Source organism: Calypte anna, chromosome 7 (genome assembly GCF_003957555.1).
Source record: "Calypte anna isolate BGI_N300 chromosome 7, bCalAnn1_v1.p, whole genome shotgun sequence".
In the NCBI taxonomy this organism is placed as follows: domain Eukaryota; kingdom Metazoa; phylum Chordata; class Aves; order Apodiformes; family Trochilidae; genus Calypte; species Calypte anna.
The window spans coordinates 12,219,768-12,243,092 of NC_044253.1; the positions used below are offsets into that span (position 1 = coordinate 12,219,768).

General features: G+C 44.6%; 1 protein-coding gene across 3 annotated transcripts in view; it reads right to left on the reverse strand.

Moving 5' to 3' along the window:
* The window catches only part of GLI2 (GLI family zinc finger 2), a 186,469-nt gene that overhangs the window by 59,741 nt on the left and 103,403 nt on the right, over positions 1 to 23,325 (reverse strand). For all 3 annotated transcript variants that reach the window (XM_030454712.1, XM_030454713.1, XM_008497000.2), the window contains exon 3: positions 4,889 to 4,994. In XM_030454712.1, coding sequence (XP_030310572.1) covers positions 4,889 to 4,994 — 106 coding nt within the window. The remainder of the gene's footprint in view (positions 1 to 4,888; positions 4,995 to 23,325) is intronic.

Below are 23,325 nucleotides of genomic sequence, written 5' to 3' on the forward strand. Positions count from 1 at the left end.
GGAACAGGTCCTGAAAAGGTATTCTGTAATTTTAACATAGTAAAAAGAAAACAAACTTCAACAAGGAGGGGTAATAGGATCAGATAAAGAAAAAAAGTGTAGGCTGAATATCAGGGAAAATCTGTAATATATTAAGATCTCAGGGAAATGGAGGAAGATCTGTGATTAAACCTGATAAAATCCCTACCAAAGGGAAATTAAGGGCAACTCGATGTTATCATGGAGATGGATTCTTCTCTATGTTTAGGTCTTCGAGACAAATTAGTCCTCAGGAAAGCCATGGAATTTGTGACTATCAGCTCAGAGATATTCTTTACTATTTTTATGTGTTGACAGAAGAGCAACAACAATATTTTGTTAATAAATAATGTCAGAACTGCATCCTGAAACACCACCAGGATGTCGGTAGAAAAACAAGGCTGCTTTTGTTTGTTACACTGTGTAATGCCTGGTGGGTTTTAACCACAGTTTAGGAGCTACTGTTAAAAAGCTTCTTGCTGAGTCAAGCCTAGGCATGCTGTTTACAAGGGTTAGCCCTGAAGGCTCTTGCATTGGCAAGGACTTTTAAGCTGAGCTAAGGAGTTTTTAGTTATTTTTGTTGTGCTTTAAAAAAAAAACCAAGAAGTTGAGAGTAGCTAAGCACACCTGAAAACAGGGAGTGGAAGGGAGCTATCAGTAATCACCTGCTGCTTCTGCCAGCAGCTCCCCTCTGTAGTCAAGGGCTTGATCTTGCAAAGCTGATGCTGACTCCCCTTGGTTTAAAGTGGGGGGAGTTAACACAGAGACTGGCCCCCAGTGGGGTGAGCTTTTGTGAAGCAGCTCACTGAAATATGAAAAGTCCCTTTTGTTAGAAAAGGGCCTGCTATGATTTAGGAAGTGAGTTTGGCTCAGCTTTGAACCTGCTGAAACACTTGGCTGATGACTTTTTCTCTGATAAGGCTCATCTATGTTCTGCTTAAAACTAACAGTGGAGAGTGAAATTCTGATAGACTGATAAAAGCCCCTGCAGGAAGTGCATGTAACACCCACCACTGGTCTTCCACAGAGCCTGGGCCATTCTGTGTTTGGGAGAGGAAGGATCCCTGGGAAAAACAGTATGTGACTGTGTAAGTTAATGAATTATTTCAGTGGCACAGAGAACTGAGTCAGAATCTGCAAATTTATTTTTCTGTAATTTCTTAGATTTGAGTGCTGTATTTTTAAATGATGCTGTGTTATGGTAGATGCAGCTCATAAAATTTATACCTACCGATACAATTTCCTTTGTTCACTCTGCTCTAACTCTACAGTCTGGAAGAGATTTCATCCTGTACAGTTTTACTCTATTCTCGATGTCCACTGAGCTCCAGTCCTGCATCTATCCCCATCCTCCAGATGACCACAAGCATCAAAATCCAGGACAGTGCCTTGAATCCACAATATTCCTGTTTATTTTCACTGCAGAGAGCTCAAGGGTCAGAGATACTTTATTTTCCTAGACTAGCCAAACAATGATTGACCTGGACTAGCCCAGCCATGATTTTGCCAGATTTTTCTTAAAGTAAAAAAAAAAAAAAAAGAGGCTGCGGAAAAAGGATAGAATGATGTAGCACTCGGTACAGAAAAGTGAGTTGCCCTAATGACTGAAGAAACACAATTTTACCCTGAAAAAATCATTCTAGAAGTATATTTGCATAAATAAATGCTCAGTGTTTTGGAAAAAGACTCAAGCCCTGGAAATTATTTGTCATGCTGTTAAATAAGGAAATGATTGAGAGATAAATACTAATAACTGTGAGCAGAAATGCAGCAAACCTTTCAAATGCTCGTCTAGGCATGTGGATCTTCTGTTACTTGAGTTTTCTATATACCCAACCATATTCTCAAGAAAAGGGTCCTACAGGCAGTCCTGCTCAAGAGAGCCTCACAGGTGAGTTCCTTACAGTTATGATAAAATAACATAGGTTCTTATTAGGCCAAATGCAAACAGTGATGAAAGGGTAAGCGCTGCCATGTCACATCAAGCAATCAGGAAACAAACCATTGACATAATGCAGTAGGCAGATAATAAGACCCCATAGTTAGCAAAAAATGAGACTACACTTAATTTGCTGTGCAATGTTCATGTAATTAGACAAATTTGGTACCGGCAAGACAGCAGACAGCTAGAGTATGGGCTTGATGAATTGGGGGCTCTATGTCAGGCACCGATCACATTAATCATAGAGCCAAAACTCAGTGACACAATTTTTCTTCCAAACGTTTACCATAATTTTTTAGAGTGAAAATATTCACATGCCTAATTTATTTTTTTTCTCGAGCTGTTTACTTTACACAGAAGGATTGGTTTCTGCTCTACCAGGATAGAGTTTGAATTTCTAGAGGATTGAGCATGCTTACAGAGTCCAGCAAGCCTATCATATAGGAGATACACAACTTCTACACATGCACTAGCCCAGTTTCACCACCATGTTCTGGATGATTTCACACTGGACATTGTCCAGCAAGGCGGGTGGAATCTCTATGTTACAAGCTCCAGAGCAAGAACGAGAGAAGAGGAAAACAAGAGTAGTAGAATAAAACCTAGAGGAAGAAAGGGTGGGAGATGAGGTTACAGTGTTTGAAGAAAAAATTGGAAGAGAAAAAAGTAGTCAAGAGACTAACTCCATAGCTGGTCAGAATTTTCCAAATGTGACTGTGCTGTAGGCTGGTGCACTTGGAAAAGAGATGAACAGAAGTGGAATTCCCTTGACCCTAAAAAAAAACCTCCACAGACAAAAGCAATTGGCTGCTAAGCTTTGTTTTTTTAACAGGCACAGAAGCAATCTTAAGACCAATGCTCAGGTAGCAAGACTGGTCTTATCAAACTTTTAAAAGAAAATCATATTTCCAACAAGTTTTCTCTCTAGGATCCCACAAATTGTTTTTGTGAAAGGTGCTGCTGGGAAGGATCCCAAAGAAAAAAGGCAACAGCTACTTACCAACAGTTACCAAATGCTAAGCAGGACCCTCTTGGTTCCATGACAGACAAATGCGGTCACTGGCAAGACCATGGATTGTTAATATTGGCACAGATGAACTGAAACATGGTCTGCCAGCACTATACACTTGTCTGGGCTTGATCAGTTGGACAACTCCAATATGATAAAATACTGGGACCTGTCACTGGACATTATGATTCACAGGTACATGGTACCGCTGGCAAGGTCTCGGCTCCACAATCTCACTGAAGAACCTGCTGCAGAGTCAGAGCAGCCTAACCTGCCCATAAGGATTAAAGAGGAGCACTGAGTGGGACACACAAATAACCTGGTGCTAAACATCTGAGCATCTGCCATCCTCACTTCTTGTTTCAAATATTGTCCCTTTCAGAAGTCAGTATGTGCTTTATTAGCAGGAGCTCTAGCTTATTAACCATATCCCAATAGGGGATTTATTTCTCTTTCTTTTTTCCTGCAAGTTTTGGATGTACTTGCTCACAAGACCAAAGCTGTTTCATTCAGCCTGCTATAGCCCCCCCAGTTCCCACATCAGGAACTTGTTCTTTTCCCCTTTGAGCACAGTGTGGAAGGAGTTGATCTGCCCCTTTAAACATCCAGTCAAACTGACTGCTAGCCAAAAAAGACAACGACTTGCCTTCTGGTAGGATCCAGGGGAATGCCCTATCATTTTTTCCTGCAGCATTTTGGAAGTGGAATAAAGCCCTGGTAGCTGTGGGACTCCACAGATATCCTGGCTGCCGCCATCTGTTGTACTTGTCTCCCGGGGGCTGTTCCCTTGCTCACACGTATCCAGAAAAAGCACAGCTTTACAAACAGCCCCAGCCACAGGTGAGTGCTGACCCTGGGAGGATAGTGGGACCACAGCAGGGCTCTGGACTCAACAGAAGGATCAAATGAGAGGTTTTTAAGTGATGAGCCTTATTTTTTTTCCTTTGCTCTTCTTGAAATATGTTTCCAGCTCTTACAGGCTCCCTTACACTGAGTGCCCTGTCCTTCAGCTGATGGCTGAGACCTGTGTTCCAGCCACAGTCTGAGGGATTTCAGGGCAGATATGGGACCACCAACCCCCCCAGGCTGCTCCTCCTCTCTCACAGACATGGTGTATTTCAGGGACGAGAACAAATCTTCCTAGACGCAGAGTCCCTACAGCCTCTGCTCACATCTCTGCTGGCTCCATTTTCTGCGCTATGGTTGGAATCACAAAGGAAGCCAACACAGCTATAAACATGTCCTATAAATCCAGGACTATTGAGCTGTCCTGTCCAGATGAGGAGATAACCGTGATTACCCCCCTGTCAGAGTACAGCCCCCGATTGGTGTCTGTGCTTGCTCCCCATCACCTTGGGGAAAAACCACTCTCATAAGGAGGTCACACTGAAATGCAGGGTCCTGTCCCTACAGAGAAGACATGGACACCTGTGAGAGAACTTTCCTCTTCACTACACTTTAGAAAATGCTGACCTGCCTGTCCAGGCCACCATCCAGTGGAATAAAAGTGAATTATAGTATTCTTGGCAGCCTTTCCGCATCATCCCCTCAACCAGGGGAATGGTAGGTAAGGTATCCAAACACTGGGAGCAGCACTGAGGTCTTATCAAGACCACATCACAAATGACCCCAAACATGGTGAGACATGAGAAACACTGTGGGCACAAAAAAGACACAAGACAAGCCCGTCCCTGGGACCTCAGCTGGGTAACAACACAGGAGCCCTGCGCTCCAACCCTGCTGCTTCACGCAGCACAGCACTCCTGCCAGGCAGGTCAGTACTGCCACCAGACAGGGACAGTGGGAAGAGAGGTGGCCAGCAGGGCCAGCCTGACAGGAGGGCAGCGAGCCCCTGGGATTCATGTACTGTAGGTGGGCAATATTTTGGCAAGGTATGGGAGCAGAGGTGCAAGACTTACCCGTGGATAGCGTGGATAGAGTGAGGTTCGTAATGGTATCGTCCTTCCTGGTGGCGCATGTCAATAGGCAAAGGAGCGTGGAAGGCCGGAAAAATGTGCTGCGGCACTGTTGAGAGGAATAGAAGAAGAAGAAGAAAAAAAAAGGGACTTCAAAAACTTTTCCTTTCCTTTTAAAACAATTTCAAAGGCACTAAATCTCCATGAATTTCAGAGCAAGAGCAGTGCAAGACAAGGGGTCTTCATGATATCAGCGCTATCATACACCAGAGAAGTGGAATGAATAAATAATCAAAGTCATGCGGAGAAATCCTACATCTTCGACATAAAAGATCTCCAACAGGGTTTTTGACAAAGACAAGCAGCTAAGCGCTCTTTGAACTTGAGGAGATTATAGGAAGCACCAAGGAAAACTAGACTTGCAACGCAAATCAGACTCATCAGAGCCTGGCGGGATCCAGACCTGTGTCGTCCCTCATGCTTGGAGTGGCAGCAAACACCTTTTCTGAAGGTCTGTACACACAGATTGGAAATATTTACCTAAAAATATAACAGCAAGAGTAGAGCTAATGCAGACTGCCTAGGCAGTCAGAAGAGGCTCAGAAGTGCCTACTGCCAGGTTCTGAGAGAGAAGCCCAAATTGCTCCCACTTGTAATCACTTGAGGCCCTATTTTTTATTCATTTGAGAAGCTTGTTTCATCTTTGATGGAAAGATAAAGTGGTCTCACAAGGCAGAGAACACCTACATTGACTTATTAAACCTACAGGTTTTAATATTTATTATTGACCCCAAAAGTTAACGGCGAGAATTTTTGAGTGAGACGAACTGATGGAAAATTCAACGGGTTATTTCTCCATGCGACCCCCAACAAGACCTCCTGGCCACCTTGGCCTTTCATGCTAAAATTATGGAAGCTAAAAAAAAAATACAATTAGCAGAGCCTTGATAATGATACAGTGCAATCGCCCTCCGATAGGGCTCATCGCATCTGAAACAGTGCCGCTTTCTAGACTTGTACTAGCAATAGACTTAAAAAGGCTAGGCTTGCTCTGCTTTCACAAACAGAAGTTCTTCATCAAAGATTACTTTGTATTTTTACAGTTCTTTCCATTCCCCTTTTGGCTTCTTGGCCTTTCCGTCTAACTGGAAACTAAAAGCAAACCAAACCCAGCCTCCTAAGGGAGAATTTCAAAACCCATCCTGCCCTCAGCATTTCACTGTGACTTGCCTCCGTGACAGGTAGCATCTCTCTGTAGAGCGAGGAAGCACCATCCAAAACCAAAGTGTCAGAGCTTGGGCCGAGTCTCTCACTGATGCTCAGCAAACTCCAGTAAACACCCAACTCTTTTCTTTGAAAGACTTAAAATTCAGCCTTTCACATCTGTGGCTCCAGCTGCAAGAGAGCTACGCTGACTCCGTCCGGCAAGGCTCTGCTCCTTTCGGGTCCGTCACGCAAAGCCTGCATGGAATCCTCACACACGTCTTTCCAGGCATATCAGCAGGAGGATCTGAGGCTCCTACTCCCATTGCAACGTACAATCCCTGAGCACAGCACGGCACAGGCGCGTCAGCCGGGCTGCCGGGAGAGGTGAGAGACTACACAAAAACAACCATCCTGCCAACTCTGCTGAAAGGCGTTAAGCTAAGGTAGTCGGGTGGAAAGTATTTAAGGCTCCACAGCAGACTTGCTCTCCGTGCTCCAGCGAAGCGCTGGCACCGCACACAACCTGATACACTGGGAGCATTTTTGCAGCTCGCCTGATGTCAGGACACAGTAGGGTAACTGTTAACTGCTTTCCTCCCTTCTGCTCCCCTCCCCTCCTCTCCCCAAAGCAGCTCAGGGGCAGAATAAACTTGTATCCTTTAGGATTTGCTTTGGCAGGAGGAGCATTCACCCTTTAACCGTCCTGGGTAGGGATGATCTCTTCCATAAGGACACTTGTACCTACCCCTCATTTTAAGAGGCAGCCAGTGTTTTTCCAGGTCAGAAATTCAGCATTCAGCAGTCACACCCTGTCCTCTACTGAGGCAGCAGCAAACAGCCTTTGGTCTCCCCACACCATGCTCAGCCCAAACTGCTGCCAGAGCTGGCAGGCACCTGGAGCTGCTGCCCTCCTCCCTGAGGATGCTGCTATGGACACAGCTTACAGCTACTGTGCGGACCAGAGGGAGTGGGGCAAGGAAATTTTACATCACCATACACCAAACACAGTCAAAAATCAAACATCCCTGCACAGACACCTGGTGCCAAACACTAACATCTTCTCCATCAGGAGCCCCTGGGCTCAGCTTCCTGCACAGCTCACCCCGTATTTATGCCATACAAATAAACCCAGCTCCTCTGTGGTTCTGGGGCCAGCCTACAGACCAGCTGCCATCCCGCTGGGTGAAATTTTGCAACCTCCCAAGACAAGGTGGACACTCTGCCTGTAAGGGAAATGTCTAGTGCTGGGGTGAGTCCCCAAACTACAGAAAAGAGTGAGCTGACATGGGCTGACACTTTACTGGGCATTGTGGTCAAGTATATTAATAATATGGAGTCATATGCTAATCCCTGGGCTCATTCCCTGGACCAGTTCAGTTTACTAATAATGATAAAAATATCAAGAGCAACAGGTTAATTCAAAGTTCTTAAAACACAGACCAGTTATGTTTTATTTAGTAACTGTGCACTTCTAAATGGTTGATTGCCGAGGCAATATTGGAAAATCTGTACTAAAACAATCCTTCTCTGTCACTCAGGAGAGCTGGGGAAAAGAAAACATGAGGTTCTTTCTGCCTGGCCTCCTTTCCTAGCTATCTTTTGGTATAAAAATGACATCTGAAGAGAATTTCTGCCTCCTCACAGCTCTGACTTTTCATGGATTAAAAAATTCAGTGACCTGCACTGGCAGTTTGTTTTTAGGATTTCAACCTATTTGAACCACAGCAATGCCCCTGCCTTGGGCACCCATTTCACTCTGCTATTCTCATTTCCAACCCTACTACATGCTTCATGTTTTGCTGCTGCCAAGGGTGAGGGGAAGGGCCGGGTTTGGTGGTGTCCCTTTGTAACATCTCACTTCAGGGCTTCCCCTCTGCTCCCCTACCTGGGAGAACCAGCCAAGGCCTATGGGCTTTGGTGGCCAATGCTGTTCCTTTTCATTCTCTTCCAGGTGCTTGGTCAGAAATAATGAATGGTTTTATAGGCAATCAACTACCAATTCATAAACATCAGCCCATCTCTGCTTCTTGTTCCCACCCCTCCCAAACAGGACAGCAAGCTGGCAGCAGGACAGTAACACACGCTGTTAACAAAGATGGATGTTTTACACATACAAGTTAAAAAGACAATTATATTCAATTACTTCAAGTAAGTCATGGTGATGTATTCCTGAATAGCCATGGGAAGGGCACTATGATGATTAGGGCAATTAATTTGCCAACTTTAACCTAATCAAGGCAATCTTTTGTATAGCATTATCTGCTTTGAGGTGGCAGAGGATTTACCAAACTCAAGCAATCTTTGAAGATTTAACCCCAAACCTGTCCAACAAGCACTAATGGTGATTGTTCTTCACAGAGGGAGGAAGTTTTTACCAGAAGACCTGAGGAAAGCTTTCTCCTGGGAAAAATTTGGGCCACCCCAAGCCATGTGGTACAAGATGCTGGGGTGCGAAGGTACCCCATGGCACCTCCAAGAAGTCCCTAAGGGCTGGAACAACAGATAAATGTTTCCTCTGGCTCCCATAGAAGGAGGAGGGAAAAAACCAAAGAACAAATCAAAGTGGCACTTAAGGGGTAGAGATGATGGGAAAACAGGATGTTTCATAGAGAAAGAATATGGCTCTTGGGTAAACCCATGGCACAGTAGCAGAGCAGAGAGGTGCCTTGGGGAGGCCCTACCTTCCACCCAGCCCTGGCTCGCGCAGGAATGCGTCTGCTCTGCCGCGGCATTTGATAAGGGGAAGGACGCTGCTGCCTGTCCCCACTTGTTAGAGCTGATTTTCTGGCCGAGGTTTATGAGCAAGACACGGACCTCCCACTGCTATATTCTCATCCTTGCCTATTCAAAGGCCAGCCAACCCTCTGGCTTCAAAGAGAAAAGATATGAAGCAGAAACGCAGGTTTAAAGGGGATGTCCCTTTGCAGAAAATCCCAGGAATCGGGGAGGGAGGCATCAGAAACAGGCATTTTATGAGGATGATACAGGCTTTTGATTATCTCCGCAGATAAACCTGTGCCTCAAGAGAAACACATGCTGCACGTATGGGTTCGCATTAAAAGAGCAAAAGAGACGTTTTGACATCTCTCACAGAAACACCTCTTTTTGAGCCCAAAAAGGAGATTTAGGAAGGGTCAAATAAGCTTTTTCTCTTCCATATACTTCGGCCTACACATGTGATGGCTTTAGGAAAAAGAAAAAAAAAAGAAAGCAGCAGCAGCAAAGAAAACAGGCCCCAAGTTGAATCAGGTTTCATTTACGCTTCATTTTGACAAAAATAATGAAGAAAGCCCTTCAGAAAACACTTAAGGGATGTCTTCTGTTCGTACTAGCAACTGGGGTGCCACAGCAAGACCAGCTGGGAAGCTACACTGAAAAGCACTCCCTCCTCCTCCCCCCAAAATCCTCTGTACTGTCCAATATCACAGAGCTCCTGCTGCTTTATCTAAAGCACACATGAACTGTGCAGGCTACTGACTGAGCTAAAAAAATGGGGGGTTCCTATGGATATCCAATGTTCTTCTGTGGGAACAAGTGAGCAAGCTTTTTTTCCATCAAAAATAGAGCACGACCTTTCGCAATCAAAAGAGAAAGTATTTTCTTGAAGAAGTATAAGATTGCTGTCTGGATAAAGTGGTACTCGCAGTGCTTTTCCCAACAAATCTGCAAAAAACACCCATAAAATAACATTTTATAAATGATGAAAAGCAAATGCTGACTTTTGAAATCCCTTTTGGTTTGATTTCTTATGGTTTTAACAGGGCATGGGACACATTTTCATAAAGGCATCACAAGCTACCTTGCAAAGACTAACAAATTTTCACCTCTCCTGAGCAAGAGAAGAAAACACATGCATTTGAAGCACTGTACTTTTTTTACTGGAGGAGAGATGAAACAGGGTAACATAAAATAACTTGCCCATGTCTATGCAATCAAACAATAGTAGGTCCCATAGTGAACCTCAACCACAGCAGGCAGAAACTGCAACATCATCTCAGAAAGGCTTTGGAGCCCCTGGGCATTGGATTGATTTGGATAAGCAGGAGAAAAACTTCTCCAAACAACAGCTCATGCACTCCTGTCACTGCGGTGGCATCAGCAGCTTTTCACCAGCAGACGACACAGAAAACAAATGGGAGAGGGATATCCCAGAAAGGGCTGGTGAGTGCCCCCGAGTGCTTTTGTGGCAGTAGTGCTGTGCTGTCACAGGCCACATCCTTGTCACTGGGGGTAGTAGGACACTTCTTGGTGTGACAAAGCAGCTTGCAACAGGTTCTTTTTTTTTTTTTGGGGACCAGCTTGTTTAAAACAGATAAAAGGAAAACAAGTGCTGTGTGCACTAGACAATACATAGAAACCTCTTAAGACATGAGAGGAGGCACTTGCTAGTTTTCCTGTTCTTGCTGCCCACATTTTTTCCTGGATGTTCAAATCTCACTCTCTTCTCAAAGGCAAGGTTAAAGGTACAACAAACACAAAGAGTCCTTCACTCAATCATCACCAAAAGAAGCTCAACGCATCAAGTGAGAATTAAATTAGAGGTGGCATTCATTTCTGTGTTTGGAAAATTTTACTCATTTTTACCAATTACCCAGTTTTAGGGATCCAGTACATTTTAAAGGAATGCATTTTGGTATCCTACAATTGGAGTGGCAAATATCAGATTTGCTTTGAAACTGAAAAGAAGGGCTCATGGTTTTCTCCCCAGTCCTACTGTAGCAATTTCCCTCATATTAGAGCTCTCCCAGGCTCTTTGGGCTCCAGACAGTCAGGACTGCTTGGGGTGCAAGCAGAAGAGGCAAACTGGCCCCAGACAACTGAGTGTGTGTGTGGCTACTCAAGTCCCTTTGACAGTCCCTCCTGGGCGTTTCAGTGTTGTATTGGGATGGCCACCCCTCCAGCAAAGTGCCTGCAGGGCTGTAGGTGTCAACAAGGGAGATGGTTTCTGTATTTTTGTGACGTCCCCCGAATAATGATCTCGCTGTTTAAGTGAGTTGAGCGACTGAATGAGCACAAGAAAAACATCTTCACTGAAAGCACAGCCAAAGTTAATGCACCATTAATAATGGCCTGGGTGAATTATTGGAAGAGATAATAGGCCTGGGGTCAGGGAAGGTCTGAGACAAAGAACAGGGAAAATTGGGTCACAGAAACATGACAGAGCAGATCACGCTGGTGTGCCTGTGGGATTCTCCTCGGATGAAGTCATGTACCACCACATAGAATATTAAGGGCTTTGCAGGGAAAATCATTCCCAAAACCAACACTGGGATTGAGAGAGGGGGGCAGCAGACACACAAGACTATAGCAGCCTTCTCTTAGCCCTATACACAGCCCTGATGGAGAGTTCAACTTTAAAGTTGTTTAGATACTTTGCAAAATACACCATGTGCCTGCCTCAAAAAGGGCTGATTATATGGTTACTAATTACACTGATCTGCATATACTCTAAGCAGAGAGTCTGAGAGAGCATCTGCTCTCCCTGAACACCAGCTCCATGCATTTCACAAAAAGCCAACACAGGTCCTTTTCTGTCCCCAGAATAGTGGCGGACCAGCCATGAAGCTGCCATCCTCACCTCCCACCCCACCAGCATCCTGACTTCATGACACTAAATTACCAACTACCCTCACTTTGCCAGAATTTTACCTCTTTAAATAATACAATAATAGGAGAAAATAATACCTCCCCTACCTCTGAGGCTTGGTTAATGTTTATACAGCACTTTAAAAATGATGCGGTAATTAAGTGCTCAGTATTATTGTATCAACGTGTATAATGATTGCAGCAGACAGCACTACAAACAGGGATGTACTGTGCGTGTTTTTCTTTTGTTTGGCTTGTTAGCATTTGGTTTGGTTTTCATACAGCATACTTCAATTATTATTGGTTAATTATTACAGTGTTTTATTACCTGCTCAGTGGCTTTGACAGAAGTAAAAGAGGAACTATACAAGTAAAATAATAGTAAATACTACTTGTGGCCTGCTATGAACATTGTTGCTAAATTGTGGATAAATGGGAAGCAGAATCCCACCAGCTCACCTATGGGAGACCCTTCCAGCCCTTGAGTATGAAACACACCTAGGTGGTTGCTTCCAGCCAGAGACATGTAGAACCAGTCTTCTCTTTTTCTACCATGCCTGATGAAGAAAGAAGGTGGTAGCCTGACTTATAAAACTGTTTTTCTTCAGACAATGAGTGTCAGGATGCTGGAGAAGTCCACACGCTTCGTTTAACTGTGGGCTGAGTGCAGCAAGCCAAACTCCTTCTTCAGGCAAGAGATAAAGAGCACACAACTAACTTCTGTTGGACAAATGTCTCAGGTAGTAGTAATTACCTTTCAGGAGTGCTGGAAGGAGAAGAGGCCCATCTAGGATGCAGGTATGCGAAAAGTAAAAAAGAAATTACAAAAACTACATTACCCTTCTTCACCTACATGGTCAAATAAAAGCCTCAAAATGAGCATTATGGTAATGACACTTCAAAGCCCCTCCAGGACTGAGCCAGTGTGACTTTACATTAGAGAAACTGAAGCATGGTGAAGAGCAGAAGACAACATCTGCCTCTTCACCAGCAGTACTGCTGGAGCCTCTCGCATGCACCAACCACCACAGCAGGACCTGGGAGTGTTTTGTTTCCCTGCCAGACAGCAGCAAGGCTGCATGTGGTCCCTCAGATCCCCGCAGGGATGCTGACTCAGATGCCCATGTGGATGAAGTGCTTACTTTATGCAGAATAAAGCCTTTCCTGGGTTTGCCTCCATCATAAAAACTGTTAAAAAAAAAAAAAAAAAAAAGCCAAGAGTCACAGCAAACCTCTCCATCAGACACCAGAAATGCAAAGCTGCCACTCTCCAACATTCCTGGAGGAAACCTCCTTGGGAGGCTTCACAACACCCACTCATCCTCCTGGAGATTGCTCAGAGGAGTTTATCCTCCCATAAGTTTATTCTGCTGCTTCAGCTCCTGTGGAAGAGCAAAGTAAAAGTATGAAGATGCTTATAACTGACATTACATGGCCCCCAGCTAGGACATGGGCACTGCTGGCATACAGAAGGCAGAAATACGGTCCTGGTGGCCACACAGGGAACATGTTTCAGCCCAGCCACTGGTTTTGCACCTGGGCATTGCTTCTGAGCCCCAGGCTGTGTCCAAAAATGGGGCAGGCAGGTAGGCATCTGCAGAGCGAGCTGGCTCTTGCAGCTAGGATGGGGTGAGATTAGATCTGTGAACTTCCCCCATGGCCCCATGGCCAGCTCAAGGCAACACTGAAGGAATTTGCAAAGAAATTTCCTCCTTTCCCTAAGAAGAAGGCAGAGTGCTTAAAAGAACTCAGTTCCTAATTGAAGTAAGATATTCCTGTTCATCTTGGTGTCTGAACTGTCCTGAAGCTCCTGGCACCTCCTCTCAGCCTGCTCCCATGCACAGCCTGACTTAAGGGCTTCAAACCTGTCAGTCTATGCCTGGGTAAAGAATCTGGAACAATTACAGCAAGGCTAAAAATGGTCTTTCCCTCTGCACGGAAAAGTTAGATTAAAAATGGAAGAGATTAAAAATGGAAGAGTTCATTGATATTTTCTAGAAGAACACAGAACTGTTGTTAAGAAAGTCAAAAAGACTGTTAAGAAAGTCAAAAAGACTTCAGCTGGGGTCTACAATCTCTGAAATGCTGCATGATGGACTCCTTGTCTTGGCCGCCTCAGGGCTCGGGATGGCCATTCCAGTGGAAGAATGCTCCCTGCCAGCACGGACACAAGGAAACCAGAAACCCCTGCAATGCACTACCACGCAGGAGCTGGTTTTGCAGCACACCTCAGGTGCAACTTAAAATGGGGCACTTTGCTTCTTGGTGAGAAAACAGGAATTTTCTGAAGCCTGCAGACAACTTGCATGAAAAATTCTGGCTTTGTTCTTGTAAAATTGTTTGCATCCAAAACTTTCAAAAACTTCAAAACTGTGTTGGTAGGATGAACATATACGTGTCTGTGGAAGTAGTTCCAGACATTCAGGTGGGTATCTCTGAATAAAGGTGATGCATTATTTATTATTCTACAAGAATTCCTGGGGTCTTTGGCTTACCGCTGCATGGTAGCCTTCAGGGAACAAATCATTATTTTTTTATACCTCAGGGAAGGGTAAATAACATGAAAGCAGAGCTCTCCTGTAGCCAGAGGGAACCCCAGAAGCATGAGGAAGTCCTGCAGCAGGGTGCCCAAACACCAAAGCTCTGATTGCTTTTTTTAAGCAATTGGTCTGGTCCCTCACAGCAATAATTATAAAAATGTCTTGATCAGCCTTGTTACCACCAGCCATCATCTCCAGTCCTAAATAGTGGAAGGTTTAAGGCAGAATAGTTTTGCGTCAGAAAACATTTTCCAGAAACCTGCAACTGCTGTCAAAAGCAGCACAGAAGAGATCAAGACAGTTTATCACCTATTGTATTTTAGACTACTAGAAGAATGTGGAAGGGATGAACTTGAAACACTTTGTCTTTATTACAATACCTGCCAGTACAAGAAGCTTCTGAGAGATACTGTTGAGAATTTCAAATTCCTGGAAAATCAAGAAGAAAAAGAAAATTTCTTCTTTCAATGAAATTTGCTGTGCCATGGCACATGGCAGCCCATTCCACTCCCTCATCACTGGTGGAGAAGTTGCCCAAGCTTCAGTCAGTGAACTGCACCACACAGGATTGCATTTTGAAGGATTCTCCTCCACTTCAATGGTCAGAATCACCCCAGGGGAACTTACTCATCACTGAAACCTACACCGGTTTCAGCCTGCTGAAACCTAAGCCACAACAGCTGGGATGTAGATGGACAACAGGATGCAGGACCCATTGGGACATGCTAGTTCACCCTACCACATCTCATCTTGACTTTTTACCTCCACATTAAGGATTTCCAGAGTGAAACGTTCCCACTTGTGCCAGCCTCTTATTAGAGAGACGAGGAGCTTTGACTACTGAGCAGCAGAAAACAAATCCAAAAGGCCTAATGCAGCTTATTAATTCCACAGGTCTTGAGCTGTGAATGTTGAGAGCCCTGAAAATCACTTAATTGCCAGGCTGTCAGGCCAAGATGTATTTTGAGGACGCTGCCAATTTGACAGTTATTAAAAAACAAAGGGGCCACAAGCCCCGACTGCACCGAGATCCTTGTTACTTCTACTCATGTGCCGCCTCCCAACAGGAAGTACTTAATAAGAATAATAATATCCCAAAAGGCCAACCTACGGCGGTGCAATTAAAAAGCTTTTCTGTCTCACTTTGAGGGAAAAAAAAAGAGAGGGAAATTAAAATCAGACAGGAAATTCCACTAGAACAAGCTGGCTTATGTCCTAATAACACAGGATTGTGCCAACTCCTCCAGAAAGAAAAGAAGGAAAAAAAAAAAAAAAAAAAAAAGAGAGAGAGAGAATAGCAGCCCTCTAGACTGACTCAGATCTGAGGTTACATTGTGGTTCGGCCATGGCTACAATTCTAAAGGGAGAAAGGCAGCACAAGTGAATAAAAGGCAGTTTGCTTTTCGAGCAAGTCGGTGTTAGATACTGTAACTCCTGTATGAAAGCACAGCCGCCACTGTTTTGTTGAGAAAAGACACAACCCGGTAAGCTCGAAGGGCCAGATGGATCCTGGGGCTTGTTCTCCCAACAGCTGCTGCCAGAGAATAGAAAAAGAAGAACAACAGAAAAAAAAATAATCCTGACCAGCAAGGATAAATTCTGGTGTGCAAGGGGCAGGCAGGGAGTCGGAGGCAAAGCAGATGGTGCTGCCCGGATGGGCAGCAAGAATAAAATCAGTATGTCAAAAACTTCTATGCAAACTTATGGATCCCTCAAGAAAGACATGTTCACAGAAGAAAAAACTGCCTACAGTTTTAAGGGGAGAAGTTTTCTCCAAGTTGTTATCATTCTGCTTCCTGGGAAGCCAGTAGCATCCAGGATTCAGCAAACGTCCACACCTCCAGCTGATATAGAAGTTTCAAAAGAATCCCAGCCAAGGGGATTTGCTATTGACTGGTCTGGGACAGGACCAACGAATGGCAAACTCTTTGATTTGCCCATGTATTTCATGGTAAAGCTCATTTCACAGTGGGAGCCACGTTGCTTGAAATGGCTGGTGAAAAGGGATCATGTGAACCTCAGCTGACTACTGAGTGCCTGGAGTATTCCCCAACATCCCCTGCCTTTCTCCTGTGGTGGTCCTGGCAGTGAGACACCCCTCAAGCCCTCAACATATTTCTTTTTCTGTGCATCCCAAGGAGAGATGAATGCATTTAATACACATGAGGTCCTAACAGAGCTCCTGCCCCTATGTCCAGGACACTGGGGAGCAGAGAATGGGAGAGTAAGTTCATAGGCAGAGGAATGTGCTGCTCCATGTTTAGCTGCTTACCTGCTACCAGAGCTTAATTTTACATCTGTGAAAACTTCTCCTTGGTGTTAAAAAATGCAACTACTGAAGATTGCCTATCTTCACAAGGCTAAACCCTAATCATGGGAGAAAGCACTGACTGGCATTTATAACCAGAAGACAGCAGGAGCACCAGGGGACACTGATGCCCTCAGCTGTAGCCAACATGACTGAGCCTAGGATCTCTGTTAGTGAGATGCAAAGAAATGGGAAAGTTCAGCAGCCTCAGACTGGAAACAAGGAGACTGCTTAAGCACCAAAAGGCAAAACTAGTGAAATAAAAGAGGAGAGTGCCTCAGTGCTCTCTGCACCACACTTCTCATCTGACAGCAGACTTAGGAGCACCCTGGCCAGGCACCTTCCACTGATGCAAATAAAAGTTTATTGAGGGGGGTCATCCCAAGCGCATCCCCAGGAGCAGGTCTACAGATGGAGATGTCTTTCAGCATTCAAATCAATCCTTCTTCATGCCCCCAGCCATGCATTCACAGGCCTCCTGGAGGTGGCACTGGCACTCATGCAATCACACACCCAGACAGCTTCAGGGAGTTCACCCCGTTGAAAGCTAATCACCTAAAATTTTATTGCATGGGGTTCCAGCTGGATCAGCTCCCTCAATCAGTTTGCCATGAGATCACTGGTGCACAGATGAGCAAAGAGAGCCCTTAGGCTGTGGTTCAGCAACCACTCCCAGCCCAGGCTGCCACTGAAAGCAGAAGTCCTGACCTCCTTTGGCTACTCATCCTTGTGCCACAGCACCCTCTGTTTGGGTGGCCAGGCTGTTTTTGTGTGGCTGTAGGGCTGACTGGACTGAGTGCATCCCACTGAAAGATACTTTACCACTGCCTCATGCTCACAGCCCAGTTTCCCAGGTGCTTGTCTTGGGTGCCATGTCTGCTTCTAGTGTTGGCCAAACTATGTGTACAGAGAAGCTGGGCTGAGTGGCTATTGCAAACTAAATATATTTCCCCAAATCCTTCAGGTAGCACTCCAGGAGCTGTCAGCTCAAGGAGCCAGCACAATTGCAGGAGCTGGAAAGCTGCCTTGCAGAAGGAAAACTCCCAAGCAGAAGCTAAAATCCCAGGAAAGCACAGGTGCCAGTGCCAACAAGAAAGGGCACGCCAGCCCGCCCCTGAGCACAGACCTACCTGAACAGTCCCCCCCGCTGCAGGGCTGCCATGGCAGGGACACCCCTGCACCCTCTGCCTGGAAAGACTTTCTCAATCTTTCAGGACAAGGCCGTGCTTCAAATGCAGTGCTGGCATTTCTAACCTCCCCAGTCCAAACCACAGGAGTGAGTTTGCTTGCTTTATGCATATGCTCCTCCAGGCACTAAAACAAACTGCGATCAAACTGTTCCTATAGGCAAAGGCTTGAAAAATTCCCCCTCTGTATGAAAGGACTGTTTATATTATTTGTAAAATTGAAAAAAAATTAGTCTGGAAAAAAGTCTTGGAGAGTCTGCTGTGCATTTTGTTCAAATGTCTTTCTGGAAATGGAAGCAAAGATACCTGCTTTTTACTGGAGTCATAAAATTGCAGGGCTAGGTATTTTTTTTCTTGTACTTGAACCCAGATGATAGACATCTCAGTAGACTTCATAGAAGAGTTTTGGGAGCTTTCTTAGTTCAGGACACCAGTCCCCAAAACTCTCCCTGTCCATAAAGACTAAGAGGATGCTGCATGAGCTGGCTTTTTACCAAACATAAGGCAGGCTGCTGCTCTTAACTAAGCAGAAGGTCTGATGAGGAGAGGGGTGAGGAAGTTATCTGGTTTACCCAGCTGTGGTTTTGGTGCAGGCTAATAACTCCCATGTATCATCCTGCCTTGGTATGAAAATTTTCTGCCTGGTGTTAAAAATGGTCCCAGTGCAGTTTGTAGTGGATTCTCTGGGCAGCTCATGCAAAGTGCTGGTTGTTAGCATGCTGCTTGTGTAATGAGGGTGCTTAAGACTCTAAGGGGTCTCTGGAAGGTCCTGAAGAGTGATTGCAGTTCAGGAGACTCACCCACCTGGCAACACCCTGATTTATGGCCTGCTCAGTTAATAGCCCTGCTTAACACAGGAGTTTGTCGAGATTAAGTAATTGCCTGAAACAAAAAGTTTATTATCTTTAAGTCTCTGCTGATGAATGACTGGGTGTTGGAAGAATCATGTGAAAGATCGTCTGTGATTCCCTCCTACTTTAGGGGGGGAAGAATAATAAGATTTTAAAAGACAAGCTTTTCCAAAAGGAGTTTGAAAGATCATAATGTACAGTGAGGCAGTCGCAGACAGTCACAAGCAGATTTCACAAATGGGATGCCATGTAATAAATAGCTTAAGTAATAACTCAGTTTCCTGGTCCATTTTCCCCCAAGAACTACAAAATAGTTTATAAACATTATTTAATACCACCCCTCGAGAGATAACTGATCCTGCCACACAATAAAAAGATTAGGAATTAATCAAGATGCAAAGCCTGTTTCATTTCCATACATCACGAAGTGGCCTTTCCCATCCTAGAAAAATCTGGAAATTTTCCAGTCTAGAAAGTATTGCAGATAACTGTAAAGTTAAAAGATGCCATGTGCTAAATTCTGCTACAATTATTACTCATCTCTACCTCCAGATGCTTCAGCAAAGCTAATTGTCCTGATTAAGGTCACACACTTCCTCTGCCTCATGAAACCAAGATCCCAAGTGCACCAGAGCAAAATGCTTTGTGACCCACCTTGGTCCACACCCACCCTGAGACAAGATGCCTGCCTGCTGAGCATCCCTTGCTGTGGGGCTCATGCTAGATCACACGATGCAAACATCTCTTCCTTCATCCCCCGTTTCCTTTCCACCCCCAAAATTTTGTCAGAGTTGGCTCATGAATACAAGAGTTCGGACATGAGGGAAACAAGACTGACAAGAAACCCCATGTCTACTGCAGCTGCTCAGTAAAGTTCCCACAGCCCCAGATGTCAGACATACTGTCCCTCCTCACAGCACTTTGAGGCCTTCCTGCAATAAAATGGGAGTTGGCTCTGGCTTTTCTGAGCACTTCTCATATTACCTTTAAATCCAAATACACACGGTTCAGGGAACACTGAGAGACTTGCGTGAAAGGATGTGCATCAAGAGAACACAAACCCTGGAAAGAAAAAAAAAAGATGATATCTGCAAGACTCCTTTGGCCCTGAACATGTGCCCCTCCAGCTCTCCAACATATTAATCAAGAGCCTGGTGAGATTCCTTTTGAAATCTCCCAAAAGATTTCTGTAGACTTTAGTGGCGTTTGGATCAGGCTGCAAACTCAGAATAAATCATAAAGTGGCTACATCTGCCAAGTTTATTTCTTTCTTTTCCAGGTTTCAGAGCAAATTCATTTTACTGCTGGGAAAAAACAGAATGATATAACTGACAAGAGTTCAAATATCCTGTATCACTCCTGTATTAATTCAGCCAGTCAATCTATCCCATATCTTTGGGAAGTGAAGCAGATTACTTTGGCCAGATCAAACCACTGTTTCCTTTGTGTACATTTCAGTACTTAAGACAACATGTACAAACCCCTTTCTCTTGGACTAAAAGAGACAATCTGGGGGACTGCCGTTAAGCACAGTCTTATACTAAGCTAAAATAAAATGACATCTGCATTGAAACAACATAATGATCACCACAGCACTCCCACCCTGTTATCAGTTTTGGAGAGGCTGTCTTATTAAAAACTATCTATTCTTAAATGATGCACAAAAAGACAGGACTTCAAAATGTGACACCAAACAGAAGAGTTTTGTTACAGCAGGAATATTTTTAATGACATGGTACTATGAGACAACTCCCTGCATAAATTGCATAAATTGGGATGGTTTTGTTAATTTGTGGCTAATGCATTGAGGTTTTGTTGTTGTCTGGTTTTTGTCGTTTTGTTTTATTTTGTTTTTCAAATTCTGTTTAGCTCCGACAGCAAACTCCCCAACTGTAACTCCCAAGTTGGGTGAATTGTGAAGCATGTCCCTCTGTTAGCTTCTGTCCTCAGCAAGCTGAAAAGGAGCTGCTTCCCCCCTCTCCAGTCAGAGCCTGGCTGAAGTGTGCTGATAGTTTAAAACTAACTTGGGAGGTATGCAAGATGGGGAACCTCCTATTGCAAACCACTCCAGACATCATTTAGGTTTTTATCTATTCATTTGCTATTTGAAAACAACGTTAACACTGGCTTTGAATTGAAAAGCCACTGCACAATAGATATAGTTGTGGTCAATATATAGATATTGACCTTTTTTTCTCATTTTCAGTGTTGTCCTGGCATAAAATCAACAACAGCAGTGTAGCAACACCTGCAGAGCAGCATGGGACAGGAAAAGAAGGCAGGCATCCTGCTATGGGAGGCTTGTGGAAGACTCCTGGATTTTCTTTGACCCACTGCTTGGGGCTTGTTGCACCATTCCAGGATGGGATCCACACAACCAATCGTGTGCTCAGCCCCGAACTAGGGCAACAGCAGAAAGGGGAATATTAAGTTCTGCAGAAATGCAATACTGGCAGATCAAAACATCTGTGAGCACTCTGTTTTTACTGACAACAGACTTCTAACTTTGAAACAGGTTCTGCTATCAGGCTATTAGTGCGAGCACTTTACTTTGAAGTATGTACTCTAATTCTTGAAATTTTACTCCCGGCTCTGGTATTTGTTTGGCTCTGGTTACTTCTATAATTTGTCTTCCCACTGAAAAATACAGACTGTAATATACCCAATCCTGAGTGGCACAGGTATATGCACTCTCTTTCTGCGCTCTGTTTTTACCATGCACGGTATTTTCAATAAGGAACTATATTTTCAATAAGGGGAAAAAATATTTTCAATCCCAGAGATGTTAGATCTTAGTTTTTCCCATGAGAAAATCATTTAGCACTTCTCTGACTTCAAGTGACTCATTGCTGTTACCCTGCTGAGGTTCCCATACTCCTCACACAGTGTTTAACCCAGGTACGTAGCTCACCTGGTGCGGTAGGCGTGTTGGCATTTGCTAAAAGGTGTCCTAAGCTGTCGCTTGGATGTGATGGGTGAGACAAAAGATTATGTGATGATTTCTGTTTACAGAGTAGTTATGATAAGATGACATTTGCCTCTTGCTGTTGGGTTTGATAACTCAAATATGGCCTACGTGAGTGGCAGTCCTCTGAGCCAGTTACACCCCTGTTGAGAGTTGGTTTTCAGGAACTTTTCCACATAACCTCCTGAAAATTACAAGTGAATTTTAAATGTGTGTGAATGAGGCCATATTGACAGCTGAAGAAATCATGGTGCCTTAACTTCTGCACTCATGTCATTCTATGTCACATCACCAGTGCCACCTCACCAGCAGCAGTTGCCACTCTCATGAACCCTCAGTTTGCTGGTCCCCAGTCTGAAGACAATTTCCTTCACCCAGTCCCACAAGAGAAGGTATCAAGCATACACTAGACATGTCCCTGGGATGGGGCACCCATGGCTGGGAAACGCTATCAGCATCCTCAGCTAAGCAGCAAAGCTCTTGTGTCTGAACACGTGAATGAGCATATTCCCACTACCAGCCCTGATTTCACAACTCTTCACTTGCAGGAAAACACACCTGCCTGCTCTTCAAAGGAGAAGGGATCTGGGACAGGGACCAGCAAGAAGGAGAAACCACATTACAAGCTTTGTTCCTTTGGGACCAAGAACACTAGGTAGGCATCAGGACCTTGAAACACCTTTGGGGCTGCTGGGGAAAAAAAGGAAAGAAAGGGCCTAGAAATACCCATGCCCGCATTGTGCTGGTTGTCAAAGCCAGACTGATTGAGGTGATGGCACATCTAACCACACTGGTGGGCTCACAGGACCCTACCACATTTGTCCATCAATCTGCCAGCCCCACAGAGTCTGCTGTATCAAAAGATGAGGAAGAAGAGGAAGAGGAACAAATAGGGCTGGGAAAGACTTGATGTGAAGGATGCGGAAGACAAGCTATTACAGTTACCTTTCTACATTACTAATTGAAGCACAATGGGCAGAAATGGCTATGGCTATGGTTATTCACAAACTTCCCTATGAGATATTCAGTGTTTTGGGGCACAGACCCTTGCATTACATCTCTTAAAAGTTCAGGCTACGACAACAGAGGGTTACCTGAGCTGCAGTGGACACAAAGACACACACTGTCACCGTCCTGAATTGAGACCTGTTTTCCAAAGCTTGAATCTGCCATCCAGCCCAGTTGGAGCTCCATTAATTCAGTGGAACTACTTGCAAACTGAGGTATTACCAGCCATAAAAAAGTGTAGCAAAACTGGACCTAGAGCTAATAAATTAAGGGCTTTTAAGCCCAATCCCATGTCACATACAGGCAGTGGGAAAGGCAGGGACAGGTCTCCACCCACCCATGTTGGGCACATTACCTGTGCTCCTGTTCTCCACCGAGGCCCAGGAGGAAAAGCAGCTCTGCTACCTACATTGAGACATCTGAGACTGAACCCATCGGGACTCAGGGTGTATTTGGGCTGCCAAGGTGGGAGAGCAGGGAGAGGATCTGCATTGGGAAATGTCAGGGCTGCCCCCTCAGCATCCTAAGTAAAGTTCTACGACTTTGGCTCCCAGTGGAAACAAAAAGCCCAGTTTTATCACCTCACCTCATCATGGGTCTGTAGAGAAGTGAAAGTCAAACACAGCAACTGCTAATATCTTTAGCCACATTTACAGAAACCTTTTGACACCAAGGCTATTTTTATTAGCTAAGTGCACTATGCCTGCATCAGAATGCAAGTTTTATTGCTTACAGTTCAGCCTTGCAAAAAGCCTTTTCCAATCACTGTCTCTGGCAATGATAAGCCTT